The sequence below is a fragment of the Pezoporus flaviventris genome, unplaced genomic scaffold (genome assembly GCF_033815535.1).
Source record: "Pezoporus flaviventris isolate CSIRO_AGI_PZ_B2104156 unplaced genomic scaffold, CSIRO_AGI_Pfla_v1 ptg000029l, whole genome shotgun sequence".
NCBI lineage: Eukaryota > Metazoa > Chordata > Aves > Psittaciformes > Psittacidae > Pezoporus > Pezoporus flaviventris.
Genome location: NW_026892577.1, coordinates 1,406,889 through 1,425,357, shown reverse-complemented (window position 1 = coordinate 1,425,357; position 18,469 = coordinate 1,406,889). Strand labels below are relative to the sequence as shown.

Below are 18,469 nucleotides of genomic sequence, written 5' to 3'. Positions count from 1 at the left end.
GGGAAGGGAAGAGAAGTTAAACCAGCAGCAATTTACAGGATGATTTCAGCCCTGATTTCTCTAAAAGGTTAATCAGTTCTTAGAGAATAGTCTGCTAATGCAAACCAGCATAGAATTTCCCTGAAAATTTTGAGGGAGAAAAAGCAAAATGGGCTAAAATAAAGAGAGCATGAAGAAAAATGGATAGAAACATGGAAGATAAAATTAAAAGCACTGAGGGCTCCCCAAAAAGTTCCCAGATTGCTTGCTGGGAGAGCGATACAAGAAGCAGCTCTTTAAAGACAAAAAAAACAACCCTCTGAAAAATAGGCTTGCTTGCAAAAATAAGGTTTTTAATAAGAATTTGGGGTTTATGTTCTACCTTTCGCAGTGACCCAAAACTCCGTCACAACTGCCTGTTGCTTTGCATAGAGACAGCTCTGCTCAGAGCCCAGGAGTCGCACTACATTTGATAGGAAGAAGGTTCAACTCCTTCCAGTACTGATGTACCCACACCTGATTGCTCTGTCTTTTGGAAGCAGGCAGATATTATCATTTTAATGCTATTAATTACTTGGTGCTTTATTTTGATAGATAAGCCCTTATATGTGACTGTTAATAAATATTTATACAAAATAGTAAAGCCTGTGGAACTGCAAAGTTCCCATCAAAACCCAAATGTAGCTCATCAGATCTTAAGAGATCTTAAGAGATCTGATGAGCTAGGAAAGATCTGATGAGCACCCCTACAAAACAGGTGTAAGATGTTCAAACTAGGCATCAGTAACTACCTCTGAAACAATCTATGCTCTTGATTTGGTACAAATTGGTACAGAGCAGGGAGGAAAAACCTGTCTTCTCAACTTGTAGCCCCAATTTGATACTACCCTCGTAATTTGCACATAGCATAACAAATACAGGCAAAAAGCATAAAGCTGTATGTGGCATTACAACACCGAAATAGGACTTGTATTAGGGTGATTTCTAGCACTGTTCATGCAGTGCTTGTCAAGGTTCTCCACTTGGTACAAAATATGCTGGAGCCAACAGGAACATTCCCACTGTTTCAAGTGACTGGAGTCAGGGACACACAAAAAGCAATTCCTGTATTTTAGAATTTCTAATAAATCATACAACATACAGCCTCTTTGGTTATCTTTTAACTAACCGTCATGGTAAGAGAGGACAGAAACACTTACGACCTTGATCCCCGTTTTCTGTCCGAGATGAAAAGTGAGGCTGCTGTACAAGAAGCCCATTAAGTTTACAACCACAGTTTTTAAGTGAAACATTGAAACAAACACTTGTTATCAGAGATAAGAGAACCATCCACTTACATTAGTAGTCTTTTTATAATAATCTATATTGTTGATGTCTCTGGCTAAACCAAAGTCTGCTATTTTCATGACATTATTTTCAGTCACCAAAACATTTCTTGCAGCCAAGTCTCGGTGGATACACTGGAAAGAAAAGGGAAATAAAAAAGGCCCACTGAAATAAACTGTTGTAAAAGTTAAATTGCTTCCACACTGTAAGTAAGTCTCCGTTACGGATTTTAACCCAAATCAGAAGGTGGGAAAGTCACACATTTACTAAAAGCCCATGAAATAAGGTTGTCTTTCTCACTGTAGTCCATCCTCTCATGTGGTGTTTCCAAGTTGAACACCAGCCCTAAGAAGCCTCTTAGAAAAGCCTGGTTTATTTAAGACTTGTGTTTTGCTAAGGCTGAAAGCCTGGGTGCTGACACAAACCATGCCAGGCTCTTTGTGATTCACTCCCCATTACATGTGCCCAGGTACAGGTATTGCAGCACTTTCATTACAAATACTATTAATGAATGTTACATTGCTTCTCTTAAACTATATCATCTCACAAGAGCTAAAACCTGATAGTGGAGCAGTGAAACCATTTTTAATATAGAAGATCTTAATATGAAGTATAACCGCAGAACAGAACTTTAAAATAGATGTCTAGAGTGTGTGAATTTACTTCAAACCTAAGACTATAACAATTTAGTTATGATAAGGAAAGAAGAAGCCCAAAACAGTCTAGGCTTGGCTGTTTGCTTGTAAAACAACACATTTAGTTTCAGTATCCAAGCTGTCTCCTTAAAGACTTTTCCTTCAAGTCAGCATTATCCTGAAAACTTATAACTGATTCTTGACACTGGAAGTATATTATTCCTGTGTTTAAGTAGCATTATTAGGGTTCATACAAGATGGCATGGTAAGAAACACCGTATTTGGAGTCCTCCCAGGATATTCTACTTCTTTTCAAGTCAAATATCCTCCCCCCATCATTTTGGATTACCCTTTGTGTTGTACTCTTTATTTCAGCATGTGCATAGACATGCTGGACTGAACCACTGCAAAAATTATACCAGAGCCAATTTCTTTCTTGCATTATAACCTGTCCCAGCAATTTGCTGAGATCTCTTATCCTGCATGGGTAAAATGAAGTTTCTGCTCCTCACTGGGTTAGCCATGGGGAACTGCCAAGAAAAACTTGCTCCAGCAATGCCTTTATGTGCACAGGGCCAGACAACAGTACATGCTTTCAGCATCAAATCAGTCTTGTAATTCACCATCAGCAAAAACTACATAGGCCAGCCTTCCTACTTCCCTGTCCTTATTCTTATAGATGTAAGGCACTATGAGCTCAAAGCAGTCAACCAACTACAAGTTCATGATGTCATCTGAGATACCCTAGGATATCTAAGGTATCTGGATGAGACTAGCAGGGATGACACAGGATCTGCAGCAGACCCAAGCCCTTCCAGAACAGAAGGCTGGGGGTACCGTAGAGCATCTCAAATGGAACGTTAACACCAAGTGAGTCAAATCCTGACACCTTCTGTCAATATACTTCTCATATCCTGCATTTTTGCAACTAATGCTCTTCCTATCTTCTAAATGGTCCCCCTGTTGATTTCCATATCTGACAGGTTTCCCAGCTTACCCTCTGGCCCTAACAATTTGCTGTCTCTGCAACAATCTGGACCAGTCCCTGTTCCTGGAGCTCCCCCGTGGTGCTTGCATGGTACTGGAAGGTTAGAGAGGGCATGCCAAGAGTTCTAAAAAGCATCCAACCGACTTTGGAAATGGGATATTGTTTCCAAGTACAATTGCTTGCAAGGCAAAAACTTTACGTAAGGCAAAAAGTAGGTGCCCAAACATCATCTTGACTTCTTTCTTTTGAAGTCTCAGTGACCTATTTATTGGACTGAAATAAGAAGAACATTGGCCTTCCTGCATGATGGAAATACTGTGAGAAGACCAGCTCTTACTATTTCAGTTCCCTAAGGGGAAAAGAACTAGTGAAATGCAAACAGAAGTGGTGGGATATCTGAAGAACTGGAATGCACAGCTTAGTATGTGCTGCCTTTGTTTCCCCTCTGCCTTGTACAATGCCTCGCACTCTGTCAAGTTCAGCGCAGTGCTGACCAAGTGGTTTTGCAAAGGGTCTGCGTCAAGGATGAAACGGTTCTGCCCTGTGCATCTCTGTGAGCTCACCCCTTCTTGGTAGTGTTCTACAACAGCGCTTCAGAGCTTCTCAGGTGGATGCTTGTGCTCAAGGTTTGATAAGCAAAAGCTTTCCTTTTCCCTTCACAACAGTTCTATTTTCTTGGGATATGGCTCATTGCCAGGAAAATGTTTCATTACTCTTAAAAAGGGATACCCAGAGGCGCTTTACATAACACAGTACTTATGCTTACTCCATTAGATTTCTGCCCTGGTCTCATGCATGTTGCCCTGACTACCCCACTATGCTGAGAATTACTGTTTCAAAATTAAAGAATAAAAGCAAAATTAGACCTAGATTACACACACACCCCCTCTACAAATGCAGAAAAGCAGTAAAATCATGACTCCACACAACAGGAATGGAGGGTTCCACTCGGCTCTGGTCTTAGATTAAAAACAGCTCCATACTTGGGAGTGAACATGACGGGAAATTAGTATAAATCCCACTAACCACTCCACACCTTGCAGGAAGTATTTATCATCAATATCGGGGGCTCTGGTTTAGCCACTGGGCCCAAACACCACGCAGGGTATTCATGATTGCTTGTCCACCAAGCCGCAGTATGTTTACAGTTAGTTATACAGGGATATTGCAGGTTTCATAACTATAATTTAATCAAATTACTGGTTAAAAAGAAAAGTTGAAGAAATAAATGCCTAGGGACACGACAGGATAAATGAATTCTTTCAATAAGCTTGCTTTCCTGACAAACACCAGTTTTAAGTAAAGTGCACAATTTAAGTGACTAATTCACTCCATTTATTTTTCCCTCTTCTGTTCATTTCTGCCCTGGCATCTTGTGGTCTTCTTAACTCTGCCTATTATCATTCTGTAAACCCTCCAAGTAACTGAAGTCATTTATTTCACATCACTGTATGAAATGATTTGGTTGATTTGACTGGAAACAGAAGGCAAATGGTGCCTGCTGCCCCATGGGTGGAATAATGTGACTTGTGTAATCAAGTGACCACCTGTGCTTATGAATTCAAACAGCAGATACGTACACAGTGTTTACTTTGAGTGATCCATTCTGCGCCTCATTTTAGCAATATTGTTAAACAGTGATTAAAAAGTTCGAGTGTATGAATTTTCCCACCGCTCTCCAAGAGCATGGATTATGCAACTCAGTTTAGAAGGGCTCTTATCCCAATAAATGCCTGAACATAAACGAGACGAGAACAAAACCAAACTCAGAAAGTGCCAAACAAGCACACACATCATGTACTCTGTGTAGTATTTGCTGAGTTCTACGTACCTTTTGTGAAGCCAGGTACTCCATGCCTCTTGCCAACTGGTAGGTGCATGACACTAAGTCCTTGAATGTCATCTGCTCTTCTGGTACCCTGTTAATATCAAACGAATACTCCATCCCCGGGGGGCGGCGTGCTCGCAGGTACTCACGCAGGTTTCCTTTGGAAGCATATTCTACTATCACATACAATGGACCTTTGGGTAAACAGAAGCGTGTGAAAACCAGAGTAAGGTCAGAGGGTAAAGTGTTTTTATGTGAAGAAGCTTTTAGTGTTCTATAATGAATGAACTGAACCAATAAATGTTTAACTGCGAAGCCAGTAAGGACAACTTGAAACAAAAGGAGGTCTAGACCTGGCCAAATGACTGGCCCAAAGCTCCATCGCAGGATAGCAGCAGAGCTACAGTGTCTGAAAGTACCTAAACCCTGGGGTTGTGACTGTTCCTTTCCAGACCATGCCATGTACTGAACAGCAAGCACTTTCAATCAGAAAATGCTGTGAGATCTCAAACAAAGGGAAAGTGCTTAAGATTTTTTTTAATTCCCAGAGATTTATGCCATTCTGCATCACTTTACGTGACATAATTAGCTTTTAATAAAAACACTGTGGTCTTCAGAGAGTAAAAATGCTCATTTCAGATTCATGGGATACAAGCTCCACTAAAGCAGGACTGACAATTCAGAACAACAGGCATGGGTAAAGCCCCTCTAAAATGTCATTTTTCCCCCTGCAGCAAGGGATTAGAGAGTTTTCATTTGATATAGTACCCTTTCTCATATTAAAGCTGCAAGTATAATGAGAGACAGGAGTTAAAATATTGCTGCTAAGCTAAGGAAATATCTAAAAATCCCATCACGGCATGACTGCTTCCTTAAAAAACTCTTGAAAAATTATGATTAATGAGACTTTTGCAGACCTGTTGGAAAGTCCTGCTTTACTTTCTTTTCTCTACTCACCATCCTGGGTACAGGCTCCAAGGAGATTGATGATGTTTTTGTGCTTCCCGATCATCTTCATCATCTCCATCTCCGACACCAGGTCAGACAGATCTTTTTCTGTAGCATCATCTGTACAAGACACAGGTTCAGTTTGTGTTTTCTAAGCATGCCACCCCGAACTTCACAAAGGCTCACCAGTTGGTGTAAAACATGTGCTTCTGAATGAAGAATACAGGATTTGTTTTCCTGTTTACGCTGTATGTTACATACAGTCATATGTTACATATGTCATATGTCCTAACAAAAATAATCTGTCTCTGATAAACTGACCAACTCTTCAACGTTGTATGTTAAGAGGCAGCAGTAATATCAGACACGAAAATGCTGTCCTTAGCTAACAAGCCTCCAATAACTATGCCTTTCCTGCAAACTAACCTTATAATTAAATGCAAAATAAATAGGCCTCAACCACCTGGACTGAATGGGCTGGGATACACATATTGACAGCCTCTGACATGAACTAAACTAAAAGCAGAGAGACCCACACGATGCTAATATATCTTCTGCCTCCTAAATACTCACTGCTCAAGATAAACAGGCTGTCAAGGCACAGATTTACACCCCAAACTGCTGAAGGCTGAGGTCAGCTATGTGCTCTTTGACCCCCCATGATGACAGAGTTCAGATGCCACAAAAGAAGCTTTTCGTGGATGAAGACTGCCATATCGCCCATTCTGATCCCTAATCACCCAATTTTCTTACCTTTCAACATCTTGACTGCCACAGTCACTGCTTCTTTAGGCCTGTCTTTGTCAATCCCCACCGCTTCGGCCATGACCACTTGCCCAAAGCAACCTTCTCCCAGGGGTTTACCCAGCGTCAGCCTAGAGGTGCAAACAGGAGATTAACACTCAGCATCTGGTGAAGGGATGCAGCCAGTGAAATTCCAGGGCTAAATATAAAAAGCTTTCAGCATCTTGCTGCAGCACGAAGCATTTATCATATGGAACTAATGAGACTCTGTGCATGCATCAGTTTTCATGTGCGCCGCAGTATGTTTTCTTAGGGATGGGATAGCGAGCATCTCAAAAGGGCAGATCAGTTGCTAAACCCAGCCTTTAAGCTCTCCCTCTCCTTGTACTAGGAGGCTGTAGCAGGGAGACAGCATGGAGGGGCAGAGCTTTCAGAGGGCAGCAATCAACACGTGAGCTTTTCCTGTCCTTGTAACATGGCCAGTCGTCTTCTTTTTCACACTGACCACAAGGAGATGAAAGAAGTTTCTTTGGGCAAAGGGTGGTATTAAGATCAGGGGGATGTTTTAGGTATTAACTCCTGTGATACGGTGGCACAGTGCAAACAGAAAGTAAAATCAAATATGCTCTCAGGCAGCATAATTTTAGCTCAAAATTCATTCTTGCTTTCTGTCTGGGGACACAGGCTGTGAAGATTTGCCTAATGATGCCTTGCACTGGACGAATCAGCCAGGACAGACCAGACAGCAGGTCTGGGGGTGATTATCAAACTCATTTCTCTGTTGTATGGCTGAAAAGATGGCCACCCAGCTGCCTTCTTGAAGGAGAGAAGATGAGGGGAAGAGAAAGGAGGACAGTGGCAGTCAATGCGGAGAAAAGATCCTAAATATAATTTAATGCCTGATGCTTTGAAATGTAATTCACTTTGGCGTACGATTTCTCAGGGGTCTTGATGTCTTCCTTAGAGCAAAGGCACTTAACTGCTTTGGAAAAGGAGGTGTATCTTCCATAAGGCTCTTGCCCCAGGTGGCTCATGCATGCAGCGAAGGCTCAGAAGGGGTTACTGCTGTGAGGGACTGGGTTAAGGCTCCAGTGATGCTGATGCTCTTGTGCCTTGAAGAGCTGGCAGGAGCTGCCACGGCCACCAGCTCTGCTCTCTGCTGCAAGTCCCACCATGCATAAAGAGGCGATGCTCTCCCTGCACGGCAGTACCTACATGGGACAAAGCACTTGGCACATCCGAGCATCCCCTACAAGCTGTCTTCTTTACAGCCACCCCAGCAAGATCCAACATCCTCTTTGATATAGCATTCCCTTTGATCCTTTAAGGGGCAAGACAGGATGCTTTATTTACCCATAGCTGGGTCTAGCATAGAGGCTGTTTCTTGGCTGCAGGCTCTTTGGTGCCACGAGTGTCATGTAGGAGGGTAACAGAAGATGCCTCCTGCCTGCAAGCACCTGGGTTCTGCTCAGAAAGCAGGAAGCAGAGACTGGAAGAAACTGAAACTCAGTTATAATCACAGTGTCTACATCAGAAACCTTTTAAAAGGAGCAGCTGTTAAGTGTGCTGTGCAAAGTGTATTTTGCAAAGCATATACCTGCTTGCAAAACCTACTCAGCTGTAACAGACACAGAGATGCCAATCTCAGATTTATGAAGATAAAAAGATAGAATCAAAAAGAAACTTTAAAGCCTCTGGGCAAAATCTTTTTTGTTCCAGCCCAAGCGCTTAAGGGCCAGATTTGGGCTCCTTTACTCGCAGAAAATATCATCTAACAACCAGAAGCAGTGCCATAGCAGAAATCCGGAGGGTGGTCGATGAGTTTGATACTGCTAATGTTATCCAGAGGAGGGGGCAGACTCCGATAAGCATTCTCATAACCAAGTTCCTCAGAACTGGCTTTTCATGGTCAAAAGCAAGATTCACAGATACAGTGTATGTAGGGACTCATTCTTAAAGCATGGACTTCCGTCTTCCCCAGTGAAATACAGAGAGAGATTGCCATATCATCCACAGGAGAGCGTTAAACCAAGGCTTGGTGGTTTGAAAACCCTGCTTATCTACTTGGGCACAAGTCAGAAGTGAGAAGCGGCTCCTCCGGAGGGCAGCCCGCTGACTCCTTGTCAGATGCGGTCTTTGCCTTGGTTAGAATTCCTCGAGCTGTTTTGGATCGGTTTCTAAAGCAAACGCGAGTTTTAAAAGGTGCAAAGACTGAAGGGCAGCGTACGCTATGCTGAGGTCACTCCAGACCTAAAATTGAATTTAGGATCTTGGCAGAGAACAAACATTTGCATTGGAAACTGCTTAATTTATGTGCTATGGCCCTGCTAGGACTAAAGTAACAAACCCCTCATTGTGTGCCTCCTGCCCCCCAACCTAATAAACTGCCTCTAAATAGCCTCCTTTCATTGCAAATCTGCTCCACCGCCGTTTGCGCTGAATGCTGGTTTGAAATGTTTAGCACTCTAAATTTTTCCGCATTTAGTGTATCCCCACAGGGTCCGGGCTGACAGAAGCACACATACAGGCCCCCACTGTTGACTAGAATCCTGCAGGTGGCAATTACAGCATTTTGCACTGCTTTGCAGCTACATCATTAAAACGATTTCCAGAACAGTTGTCAGAAGGTTCAGAATTACAGCTCTGCCATCCACAAGTTACAACCCTGAGCTTTCAAAGAGAACTGCTCATGATAAAAGGGGTTATTTTCTCAAAGCCACCTAAAGACTTCTTCAAGTTAGTATTAACGTTAACATATAATCATAGCTCCACCTCTGTTAATATTATCTCTCTTTTACATGTCTTCTTCATATTAAAGAATAGGGTTACATCTTTAATTAGATTATTCAGAAGCTCATTTTGCATATTAGTCAACAGACTTTGAAGAAAACATTACGGAGCCACACGAATTTGCATATATCAAAATTCAGCAAGCTCTGCTTGAAACCTAATGCTTTTAAGCAACAGAAGTTCTATGTATATGCATACAATATGCAAAATGTCCCCCTAAATCAAAAATCACTGTCTCCGTTAATACAGGCTAACATAAGATCAAAACAAGTCCTACCCAGAGTCTTGACAGAAAGAAAAGGCTGTCTAATACCATATTCTAGACTTTATCTCCTACATGATATTGTATTACCTGCTCTATAAATATTAACTAAGTAATAACTGAAGAACACGGCTGAATGTACAGAGGTATTGCTTGAGGAAATCTTGACTGTCCTTCACCAATGCTTGTATGTGGCTATTTCTCCCAGTCTAGACCATAGGCTGCCCAAGGAGGTTGTGAATGCTCCATCCCTGGCAGTGTTCAAGACCAGGTTGGACGAGGCCTTGGGTGACATGGTTTAGTGTGAGGTGTCCCTGCCCATAGCAGCGGGGTTGGAACTTGCTGATCTTAAGGTCCTTTCCAACCCTAACTATTCTATGATTCTATATATAATTTGAGATAACATTTGAGGTTCACTCTTCTCCTGATAGAGGAGATGCATTTCAGCAGAATATCTGAAAACCCACAAGAAATCTGAAAATAAAACCAGAACAGGCAGAGAAAATCTAGTTTCTATTTAAACAAAGTGACTTCAGATAACTGAATTGCATCTTGATCTTCAAGAGATTTGGGTAATTGAGATTTCCCAGGGTTTCTCGAGTTAAAAGGACACATTACAAATCACGTGCTTAGGTAGTGCGAAAGGAAACAGACTACATACTTATCCCTTGGAAACTCCCATTTTGGGTCTTCTGGCAATTCATATTCCGAGACTCCTGCCAGCATGGGGGCATCGGCAGTCGAGGAGAGGCGAGTGGTTATCCTCACCAGAGGCGTGTTGGAATTCATGGAGGAGCTCGAGTCGGCTGACACCTATAGTTGTAATACAAGATGCAAAAAAGAAAGGCAGAGATGTAATTCTGACCCAAAATCCAGAATCCGGCAGCACCTGCTAACCAAGCCAGCTCAGAACAGTGGTATTAGGAAGTGAACCTACAGTCCTGTTGCTAGTGCATGATTCTCACATATTTTCCCTCCCTGTAAGCACAATAGTAACTCTAATTGCTGCCAAGGCTGTGTCTGCCCCATAGGTCAAAAAACCATGTAAGTTTTAAATGCATTCACTCTGAAGACAATTTTACTATTTTTTTTTTGGTGTTAAAAAGTAAATTCAAATTTTGGATTTTTGATTTAAAACACTATTTTTGCAAAGGCTCCTATATTTTTCATCAGAGAAGGGCAGCAAAGCTGGTGAAGAGCCTGGAGCACAAGTGTTATGATAAAGGCTGAGGAACCTGGCGTGGTTTACCTGGAGAAAAGGAGGCTCAGAGGGGACCTTACTGCTCTCTACAACTACCTGAAAGGAGGTTGTAGCAAGGTGGGTGTTGAATTTGTCCCACTTAGCAAGTGATAGGACAAGAAGAAAAAACCCTCAAGTTGCACCAGGGAAGGGTTGAATTGGATATTAGGAAAAACATCTTCACCAAAAGGGTTATCAAAAGCATTGGAACAGGCTGCCAGGGCAGTGGTGGAGTTACCAGGCCTGGAGGTCTCTACAAGCAATGCAGATGTGGTGCTTAGGGACATGGTTTAACGGTGGACTTGGAAGTGCTGGGTTTATGTTTGGACTCGCGGACCTCAGAGGTCTTTTCCAACCTAAATGATTCTATGATTCTATAGTTTCTAAGCATTCAATATCGAAAGCATGAAAAAGCTATCACAATAATTGGGGGATACTCAAGTTCAGTTAACTACATTCTTAATTAAAGATTCTGCAGGCAGTGTGGAGAAGAGCTCCTAAAAATAATGTCCAATGTTTTGAAATGTAATTCACTTTGGAGTATGATTTCTCATGGGTCTCAACATTCTCCTTAGAGCAAAGACACTTGATGATAACTGCTTTGAAAAAGGAGGCAGCTCTTCCACCCATGTAACAAAACTTGTTTTGGTGTGAATCTTCCATAAGGCTCTTTCCCCAAACCTGCAAGCAGCAACCTGCTGTCTGCTGACCTCAGTTTCATGTGAACATGAAGACAAAACAAAACTGCCTGTATTGACAGCCTTCCCCTCCTTTAAGTGTGAATCCTCCTTCTCTCTTCAGGCCATGATAGGCTTGGCCAAGCCCAAACCTGGTGGTCAAAGCAGGATGCAGGTTCTTTCACAGTGCCATCACTGGTACCATCCTCACATCAGGTGGCAGGACATTCTTCTCAGCCAGCATTGCTGGGACCCTGCCCAAGCTGAAAGCCTAGAGCATCAGAACAACTACCACTGCTGACCTTCGTCCCCTTCGCCTGGAGTCAACTTTGACACCAGGTTTGCTCATGTAATACCAAGGGTTGCATATGTAAAATGTTACCAGGTTACAATTTTGTTCCACAGATCTTATAACTAGATAAAGCAATTATAAGCAAATAGATCCTAATAGCATTAAAGTGAAAATCAGTGTTACAGGGTTATGAACACAAAATCCTCTTGTCTCCATGACACCTGAGAAGTCCATATTACTGCTTCCTTATATTAAACCCAATTAGCAATTACAGCATCTCAGCCCATGGAATTACTCAAGCTCCTCAGAACGGGGCTGGAAGGCTTTTTCAAGTCACGCTCTTGCACAACGTATTTTGACAAGACAAGGCTAACGCTCTTAAACAGATTTCTCTTCGTAACTCTTGACCACTTGTTTTAAGAGGTCTTTCTGCAGGAAGAGATCCTCAAACCCATCTCATCAAATGGTTTTGGCTTCTTGACACCTTTTTCTAGGACTAGAGATGAAGACTGGAAAGAGGTTTCATAAGGAAAAAGTGTTAAGGATTGCTGTCAAAAAAATAGCCTTGGTAATCAGTTTTGCAGCTGACAGACCTTTCTTGATATCAGGAGCTCCAGTTTCTGTATGCAAGACACTAAGGTGTCTATGGAACAAGAAAGCATAACTGCACAAATTAGAGTACCATTCAAAGGAAAGCTGGACCCCACTCGTTCATTCCACCATCTTCAATCTTAATATTTATTTTGGCAAACCTAGAGTACCTGGCACATTTCTCTGGGATAACAGATACGGTGACCACTTGGGATACAAACAGAAAACTGCTCTTAAGGCAGACTACGTAGCTCTAAATAAATCAGTAAATGAATACTGAGCAGGGTCCAAGAGAGAGATGTTGGCATACCCAGTCTACAGAGGGGAGCACATCTGCTGGAGCTTTATGGCAAGCCAGCATAAGAACCAGGGCTGGAGTCAGACTTTTGCTTATATTTCTGCTCATTTTCATTATGATTTTAAAATGATGCTTTATGAAATGAACCAGCTCAGCAGTACGAGATGTGCAAATGTCCACAAACAATATGGTAACTCCTTTGTCCCCCAGGAGTTCCCCTAAATGTCATTTTCCTGTTATTTCTGGATTCCATTTTTACCACCTCTCACTACAAACCTACTCATACTCTATGATCACTTCCCTCACATTTCCAAAATCCACCCATTATTCCCAGCCATTCTACCAAGACCTTTATGCAAGTCTTGATTCTCCTGTATTTATTAACATTGCCTTTATTTCCTTGCCTTTCTTTGTCATTATAGCCACTGTTTTCATGGGACATCAGGCAAGCATGGAAGTGAAACTGCCAAATTTAGATACCCCTTATGTATCAGAAATGGCCCAAAACATTCTGGGTCTTTTTCTTCATGAATGCCATATTTGTATTAGACACTGTTCAGATCTCTGCCAGAGTTTCATCTTCTCCCTAGCTCTTACCCTACAATTCAACAGTCTTAGCATGGTTAAAACCTACCAGTGTAAACTTGCAATAAACGGAAATACTCTGGTGATGCATTTTAAACACAGAAGTTAAATAGTAATAAAGTATAGAAAAAAAACAGATGAAAGACTCTGCCAGTTTCCCTTCTAACCCTATTGCTCATGTTTACTTCACACAATAACTGGATGACTGGCCAGAGATGCTGTAGGTAACCAGAGTGCATTAACGTGAATAGGAATGATGAGAAATCCAGAGGAACCACTAACTCACTGTCTGGGAGAAGAAAAATGGACTGTACTCCCAGGGAATATTCTTCTGATTGATTAACTGGAGCAGTACAAGGAGTTACAGGAGCTCAAGGGCTATAAAAATCTGCTCCAGAAAAGATGAAGCCAATCCAGGCTGGCCTGTGATTGGAGATTTTCTGTTTCAAAATTGGCCTTACAACTTTTCTGCAGTAGTCAAGAGTTAACCTTTGAATTCATCCCTTAAGCACCTTCTTTTGTTGCCTTAGAGTGCACTATCAAACCATAAGGAAAACTCCACCTACTCCAAGGTCAGCAGACATGGTCAACTTCAATGTATACATTTAAGTAAGAGCATAAATAGAAAGCCTTTTTCTACCTTGCTCCTTGCAGCACTGCTCTCCAACCTCCTACCATGCAGGCTCAAGAACCAGTGACACTTTTGACATGAGCCCTACACTGCAGCATGTGGTGTTGCCTTCAAGTATGTGGATGCTCTTTTTGCTTTCATTATGCAAAGATTCAAGGTACATTGGACACAGGTCTAATAGAAGCCACAGTGAGTATTTGCCTCAAGCCTGTAACTGTACATGGCCAATATACAGACTTCAGGGCCACTTTGAGGTCTATAAGGTGCCAAGAAGCAGCAGCTGGACACCTAGTCAGAATGCATGAACTCCTGGGCAGTCACCCAGCTCACCACCTTTATCTCTCCTCGGAGATAAAGGAACAAAGGCAAGCCAGAGCAGAGAAGCAATGAAGGACATCTGATATAGGTGAATCAGACTTCTTCAAGGTCTACTCAGTGTGTTGGTGACACCTGTTTTAAGTGATAACACTACACTAAGAAAACTATTTTGAGTGCTCAATTAAAGCAAGGCAGAAGTCAGAGTGACTTAAGCAAACACTGAACAGGACCTCAACCTCAACAGAAAGGTAGATCTCCACCATAAAATATTCTTTGTGTGCTTCCTTTCTGCTTTTAAGAGGCCAGAACCAAGAAAAGTACCAGCCCAAGATAGGACTTCAGCCCCAGATCTGTACTTCAGAAAGAAAAAAGCCCGCTGTGTCCAAACATCAGGCACCAATGCATGATTATATCCCCAATGTATTTTTCTTTGGCCAACACACTGTATTTAATCAGCTCTAAGTTAATGCTTTACAAGCATTTCTAAGCAGTGGAGCATTTAAAACAAACAAATCTTTGCTGGAATCTTTAAATGCCATGTGGCAAAATCAGCTGCAGAGCAGTGTGTAATTGTCTGTAATTGATTATGAAGGGTGTTTTCCTCCACTGATGATTTATACCATGTCCCAAAGCCTAGATCTGTCAGTTCTGGCACTCATGCTGTGAGATTTTAGCAGCCATGCAGTGATTTCCTATAATTGTCAGTCTTTTTGAAGGCTCTGCTATAAAAGTTAATTTGAAATCATATGCATATATGTATATAAATATAATTAGTAAGTAACGCTATTAGCTGTTGGTGGAATCAGTCTACCTAAGTGACTGGATCAAGGAAAATAGAAGGTTAAATGCACTACACACAAAACTGAGGATTCCTAGCGTTAGGTACTGACATTTTAAAGTACACATCATCACCCCTTCATGAAAAGCACTCCTTTTGAAACACTTATAACAACATACAACTACAACAACATAACAAATACTGAGCAAGTCAATGGTTTCCATACAGAGAACTCCAAGGATAAAGCAAGAAACTAAAATAAGTATTAAGGTAAATTCCTTGCTACCTATCCTACTCACAGTTGTGTATTAATCTTTGTAGTTCAGAGTCCAGTCATTAAAATGAATGACATTTGTACAGCTCAAAACTATGTGAAATACCATGTTACTTTACTTGCTCCACAGCACTTCTCTTTTTTTACAGGTTCTAGCTGATATCATCATTTTGAATTAGCTATTTCCTGGGTGAGCTTAAATCTTACTTTAAACCAATCAGTCTTTGTTCATCACAAAGGCACTCTCTATATCTTATGAAGGCTTAGACTCAACAACGACAGTAGATATAAATTAATGGGAACGTATTTAAAAGACTGAGCATAAGAAATCATTCCTCCCTGTTTAAGACATATATGTGCACCCAAGTCGAGGGGTCCATAGTTGACAGATTAACTGTGATAGCAATAATGAAATGCTCTAGTGATGACACACACTCATACTTGACTTTGACTGGGCGAGTCACCAGAGACTGTCTTTTTGTCTTTTTCAATTAGAATTATTTGAGAAGAGAAAAAATAAGTTCTACAAAATAGATGTATATCCTACTAAAGGCTACTCTGTACCTTTTTGGTTCAGTGACCCTGTCTCTCGAAGCCTATACTGCAAATCAGCTTGTGATGTTCAATCCTACAAATACTCCTTCCCCCTCCATCTCAAGCTGTACTTCAATACAGAACATTGCCAATACCAACAGAGCAGTGCACATCTCTGCTTTTATATAAAAAGGAGGAACTGTTTGCTGGATTTCCCTGTAAGCAGTTTCTATTTCGAAAACCAAGTACCAGATCTAGGGAGGCTGAGGTTTGTAGGGGGAGGAAACTGATAAACCCTGACTTCATCATGACCCCTCCTATAAACGTGAAAAGAACTTCATTTTGGCAGGGGAAAAAAATGCCTGCATGTGGGGAATGATAAAATCCTGTAGTAGCTCAGACAAAATAGTGTATGAGAATCTAGTCCTGCAAACCAAACCATATGTTACTCAGCAAGACTCTTCTCCTGCTTAGATGAGATGGCATCACAGTCATGCAAATGCCTCTTTGAGAACCAGGATTATTTTCATATCCAACTCCTTAGGGAGCTTGACCCAGCAGCAGAAAGCTTTGAAAACAATATCAAGAATTCCCCAATCTATGGCCTCATTTCTCTGGAATTCCAACAAAACCCATCAGCCAGCCCCAGATCACTGCCCAGCTCACAGTCTACCTGCCACGAGCATCTCCCCCATCCTCTCAACAACTCAGCCACTTTCTCTATCCCTCACACACACAGCACAAAGGCAAGGGAGAACCTTCTGTGACCAATAGATAAATTAAGGTTCAGTGACAAAACCGCAGCGGGCTTTCAATACAGACCTCTGAAATGCAAATAAACCAAAACAAAAAGTAAAGCTGGCAGTACAGCAAAACAAACAGAGCTGAATAATCCAGAAACACACGCCCATGCAATATAACATCTCCTGGATTATTGTTGATGTTTCTCGATTTTTGACAACAATTCTGATATCCAAAACCAGCTGTAAAACAAATGCAGAAACCAAACAATTGCTGCAGCCTTAGATACTAAGGCGATGCTAACCGAAAAATTAAGGAATCTTCACTGCTGATGAGCAAGTCTTCAGGGATCGCTTGCTTTATCCTCCTTCTACAAGCTAATACAGGCAGTTAGTGAAATAACCAGTGAAATCATCAGAACAGAAATACAGATTTCTTCTAATGCTTATAGCAGTTACGCTTCCCTCTCTGAAGATATGAAAGCAGAGAGCCCTTCAATGAGAAACTCCTGTTCACAAGAAACTACTTGGGAGAATTGAGAGTAGTGGAATTTTTGCTTAGGGGTTGAAATAGGATTCGTGCTTTCAAACGTATATACTGCTCCTCGGACCATTATTCCCACTTTTAAAAACAAAATGCTGTTTTGGCGAAGAAGATCCAGAAAAACAAAAGACATAAATAAAATCCTATCTGACAGGCATGGTGTAAGACAAATATTTTTTTCCTCTGTGAAACAATAGCTTTGGAGAAGGTCCATATTGCATCATTTAATGATAAATAATTAAACTGAGGGCAGTGGTTGGCACTGCTGTCACACGCAATGAAATAACACTCTCCCCCTGAGGAACCATTTCCAACTGACACAACTGAGCTCACACCAAACCCGAGGTATTTTTAATGCCGTCAACTTATCTGAGTCATTATGATGCTTTTGTATTCAGGCAGAAATCTAATAAATGCCTTTTATCTAAGCAGCTGATATGTATCTCTCTCTGGTTAAGTATACAACATTAGAAAAGCCTTCTTTGTCCTGAAAGCTACAGATTTTTAGCCATAGAGATGTGCGAATTGAGCTGAGGGCTTATCACTCCGATACACTCATAGTCCCTCTTCTTCCCGGTGATTTCTAAGCAAATGAGTAAAATCATAATATTACCAAAAAAAGTGGGGGGAAAAGTCAGATGAAATAAGAATTAACATTTTTGTGCATAAAACAAACCAAATATTTTTCAGGTCAGACAAAGTCCATGTCCCCCACCTCAAGATTTTGCAAAACACTACACTTTAGAGGAAGATTGGCTAAGGCATTACTACTTGGCAGCATTTTAACCACGGACATTCAGAAACCATGAAGGAAATGAAGTAATACTGCTCAAAATCCCAAGACCAAGCTCCATCCTATTATGTGTGATGGTGCATCTCAATTTCAAACATTTAGCCACAATGAAGGAGTAGTTTTAATGTACCCTGACACTAATAATGCTCTGGACAGGTTAAAAACAAGCTGCAGAAATTCTGCACAACCTATTCAGGGTGTAGATGGACCCAAATTAAACCCTCAGATCCAAACCCCCTGAGCAAAGCCTGGATGCAGACCCTACAGATGGACCCTATTTTCAATAGTGAGGTGAACTACGGCCTCAGGGGCTGACATCCCTCCACCTCACAGGGGTGAGGCCTGGGGTAGGAGCTGGTGGGTTCAGAGGTCTATCCTGAAGACCTACTGCAAGAAAATCAAAGCATATTAAACTCCAGCTTCAAAAGAAACAAGTCTTTCAGGAGAGGATGGTATGTGGGAATGGAGGTTGTTCTGGCAACGGATGGCCTGTGACAAAGCCAAAGTCCTGTTACTCATTCAACTGGTTTGCTGCTCGTGGTACTGCCCTCTCCAGAAACACTCATTGCCAGCCACAGGCAATTGTAAAACATATTTCATGCAATGCTGGTTTTAAATCTGAAGCTTGCTTTTGTTCTTCACTCAAAAGCATCAGCATCTTTATCAAACTGTCC

General features: G+C 41.5%; 1 protein-coding gene across 10 annotated transcripts in view; it reads right to left on the bottom strand.

Annotated features, from left to right (window-relative positions):
• Window positions 1-18,469, bottom strand: part of FGFR2 (fibroblast growth factor receptor 2) — an 87,125-nt gene that overhangs the window by 8,580 nt on the left and 60,076 nt on the right. For all 10 annotated transcript variants that reach the window (XM_061458587.1, XM_061458590.1, XM_061458589.1 and 7 more), the window contains 5 exons: window positions 10,162-10,313; window positions 6,458-6,579; window positions 5,714-5,824; window positions 4,760-4,950; window positions 1,317-1,439 (listed from right to left, as the gene is read on the bottom strand). In XM_061458587.1, coding sequence (XP_061314571.1) covers window positions 1,317-1,439; window positions 4,760-4,950; window positions 5,714-5,824; window positions 6,458-6,579; window positions 10,162-10,313 — 699 coding nt within the window. The remainder of the gene's footprint in view (window positions 1-1,316; window positions 1,440-4,759; window positions 4,951-5,713; window positions 5,825-6,457; window positions 6,580-10,161; window positions 10,314-18,469) is intronic.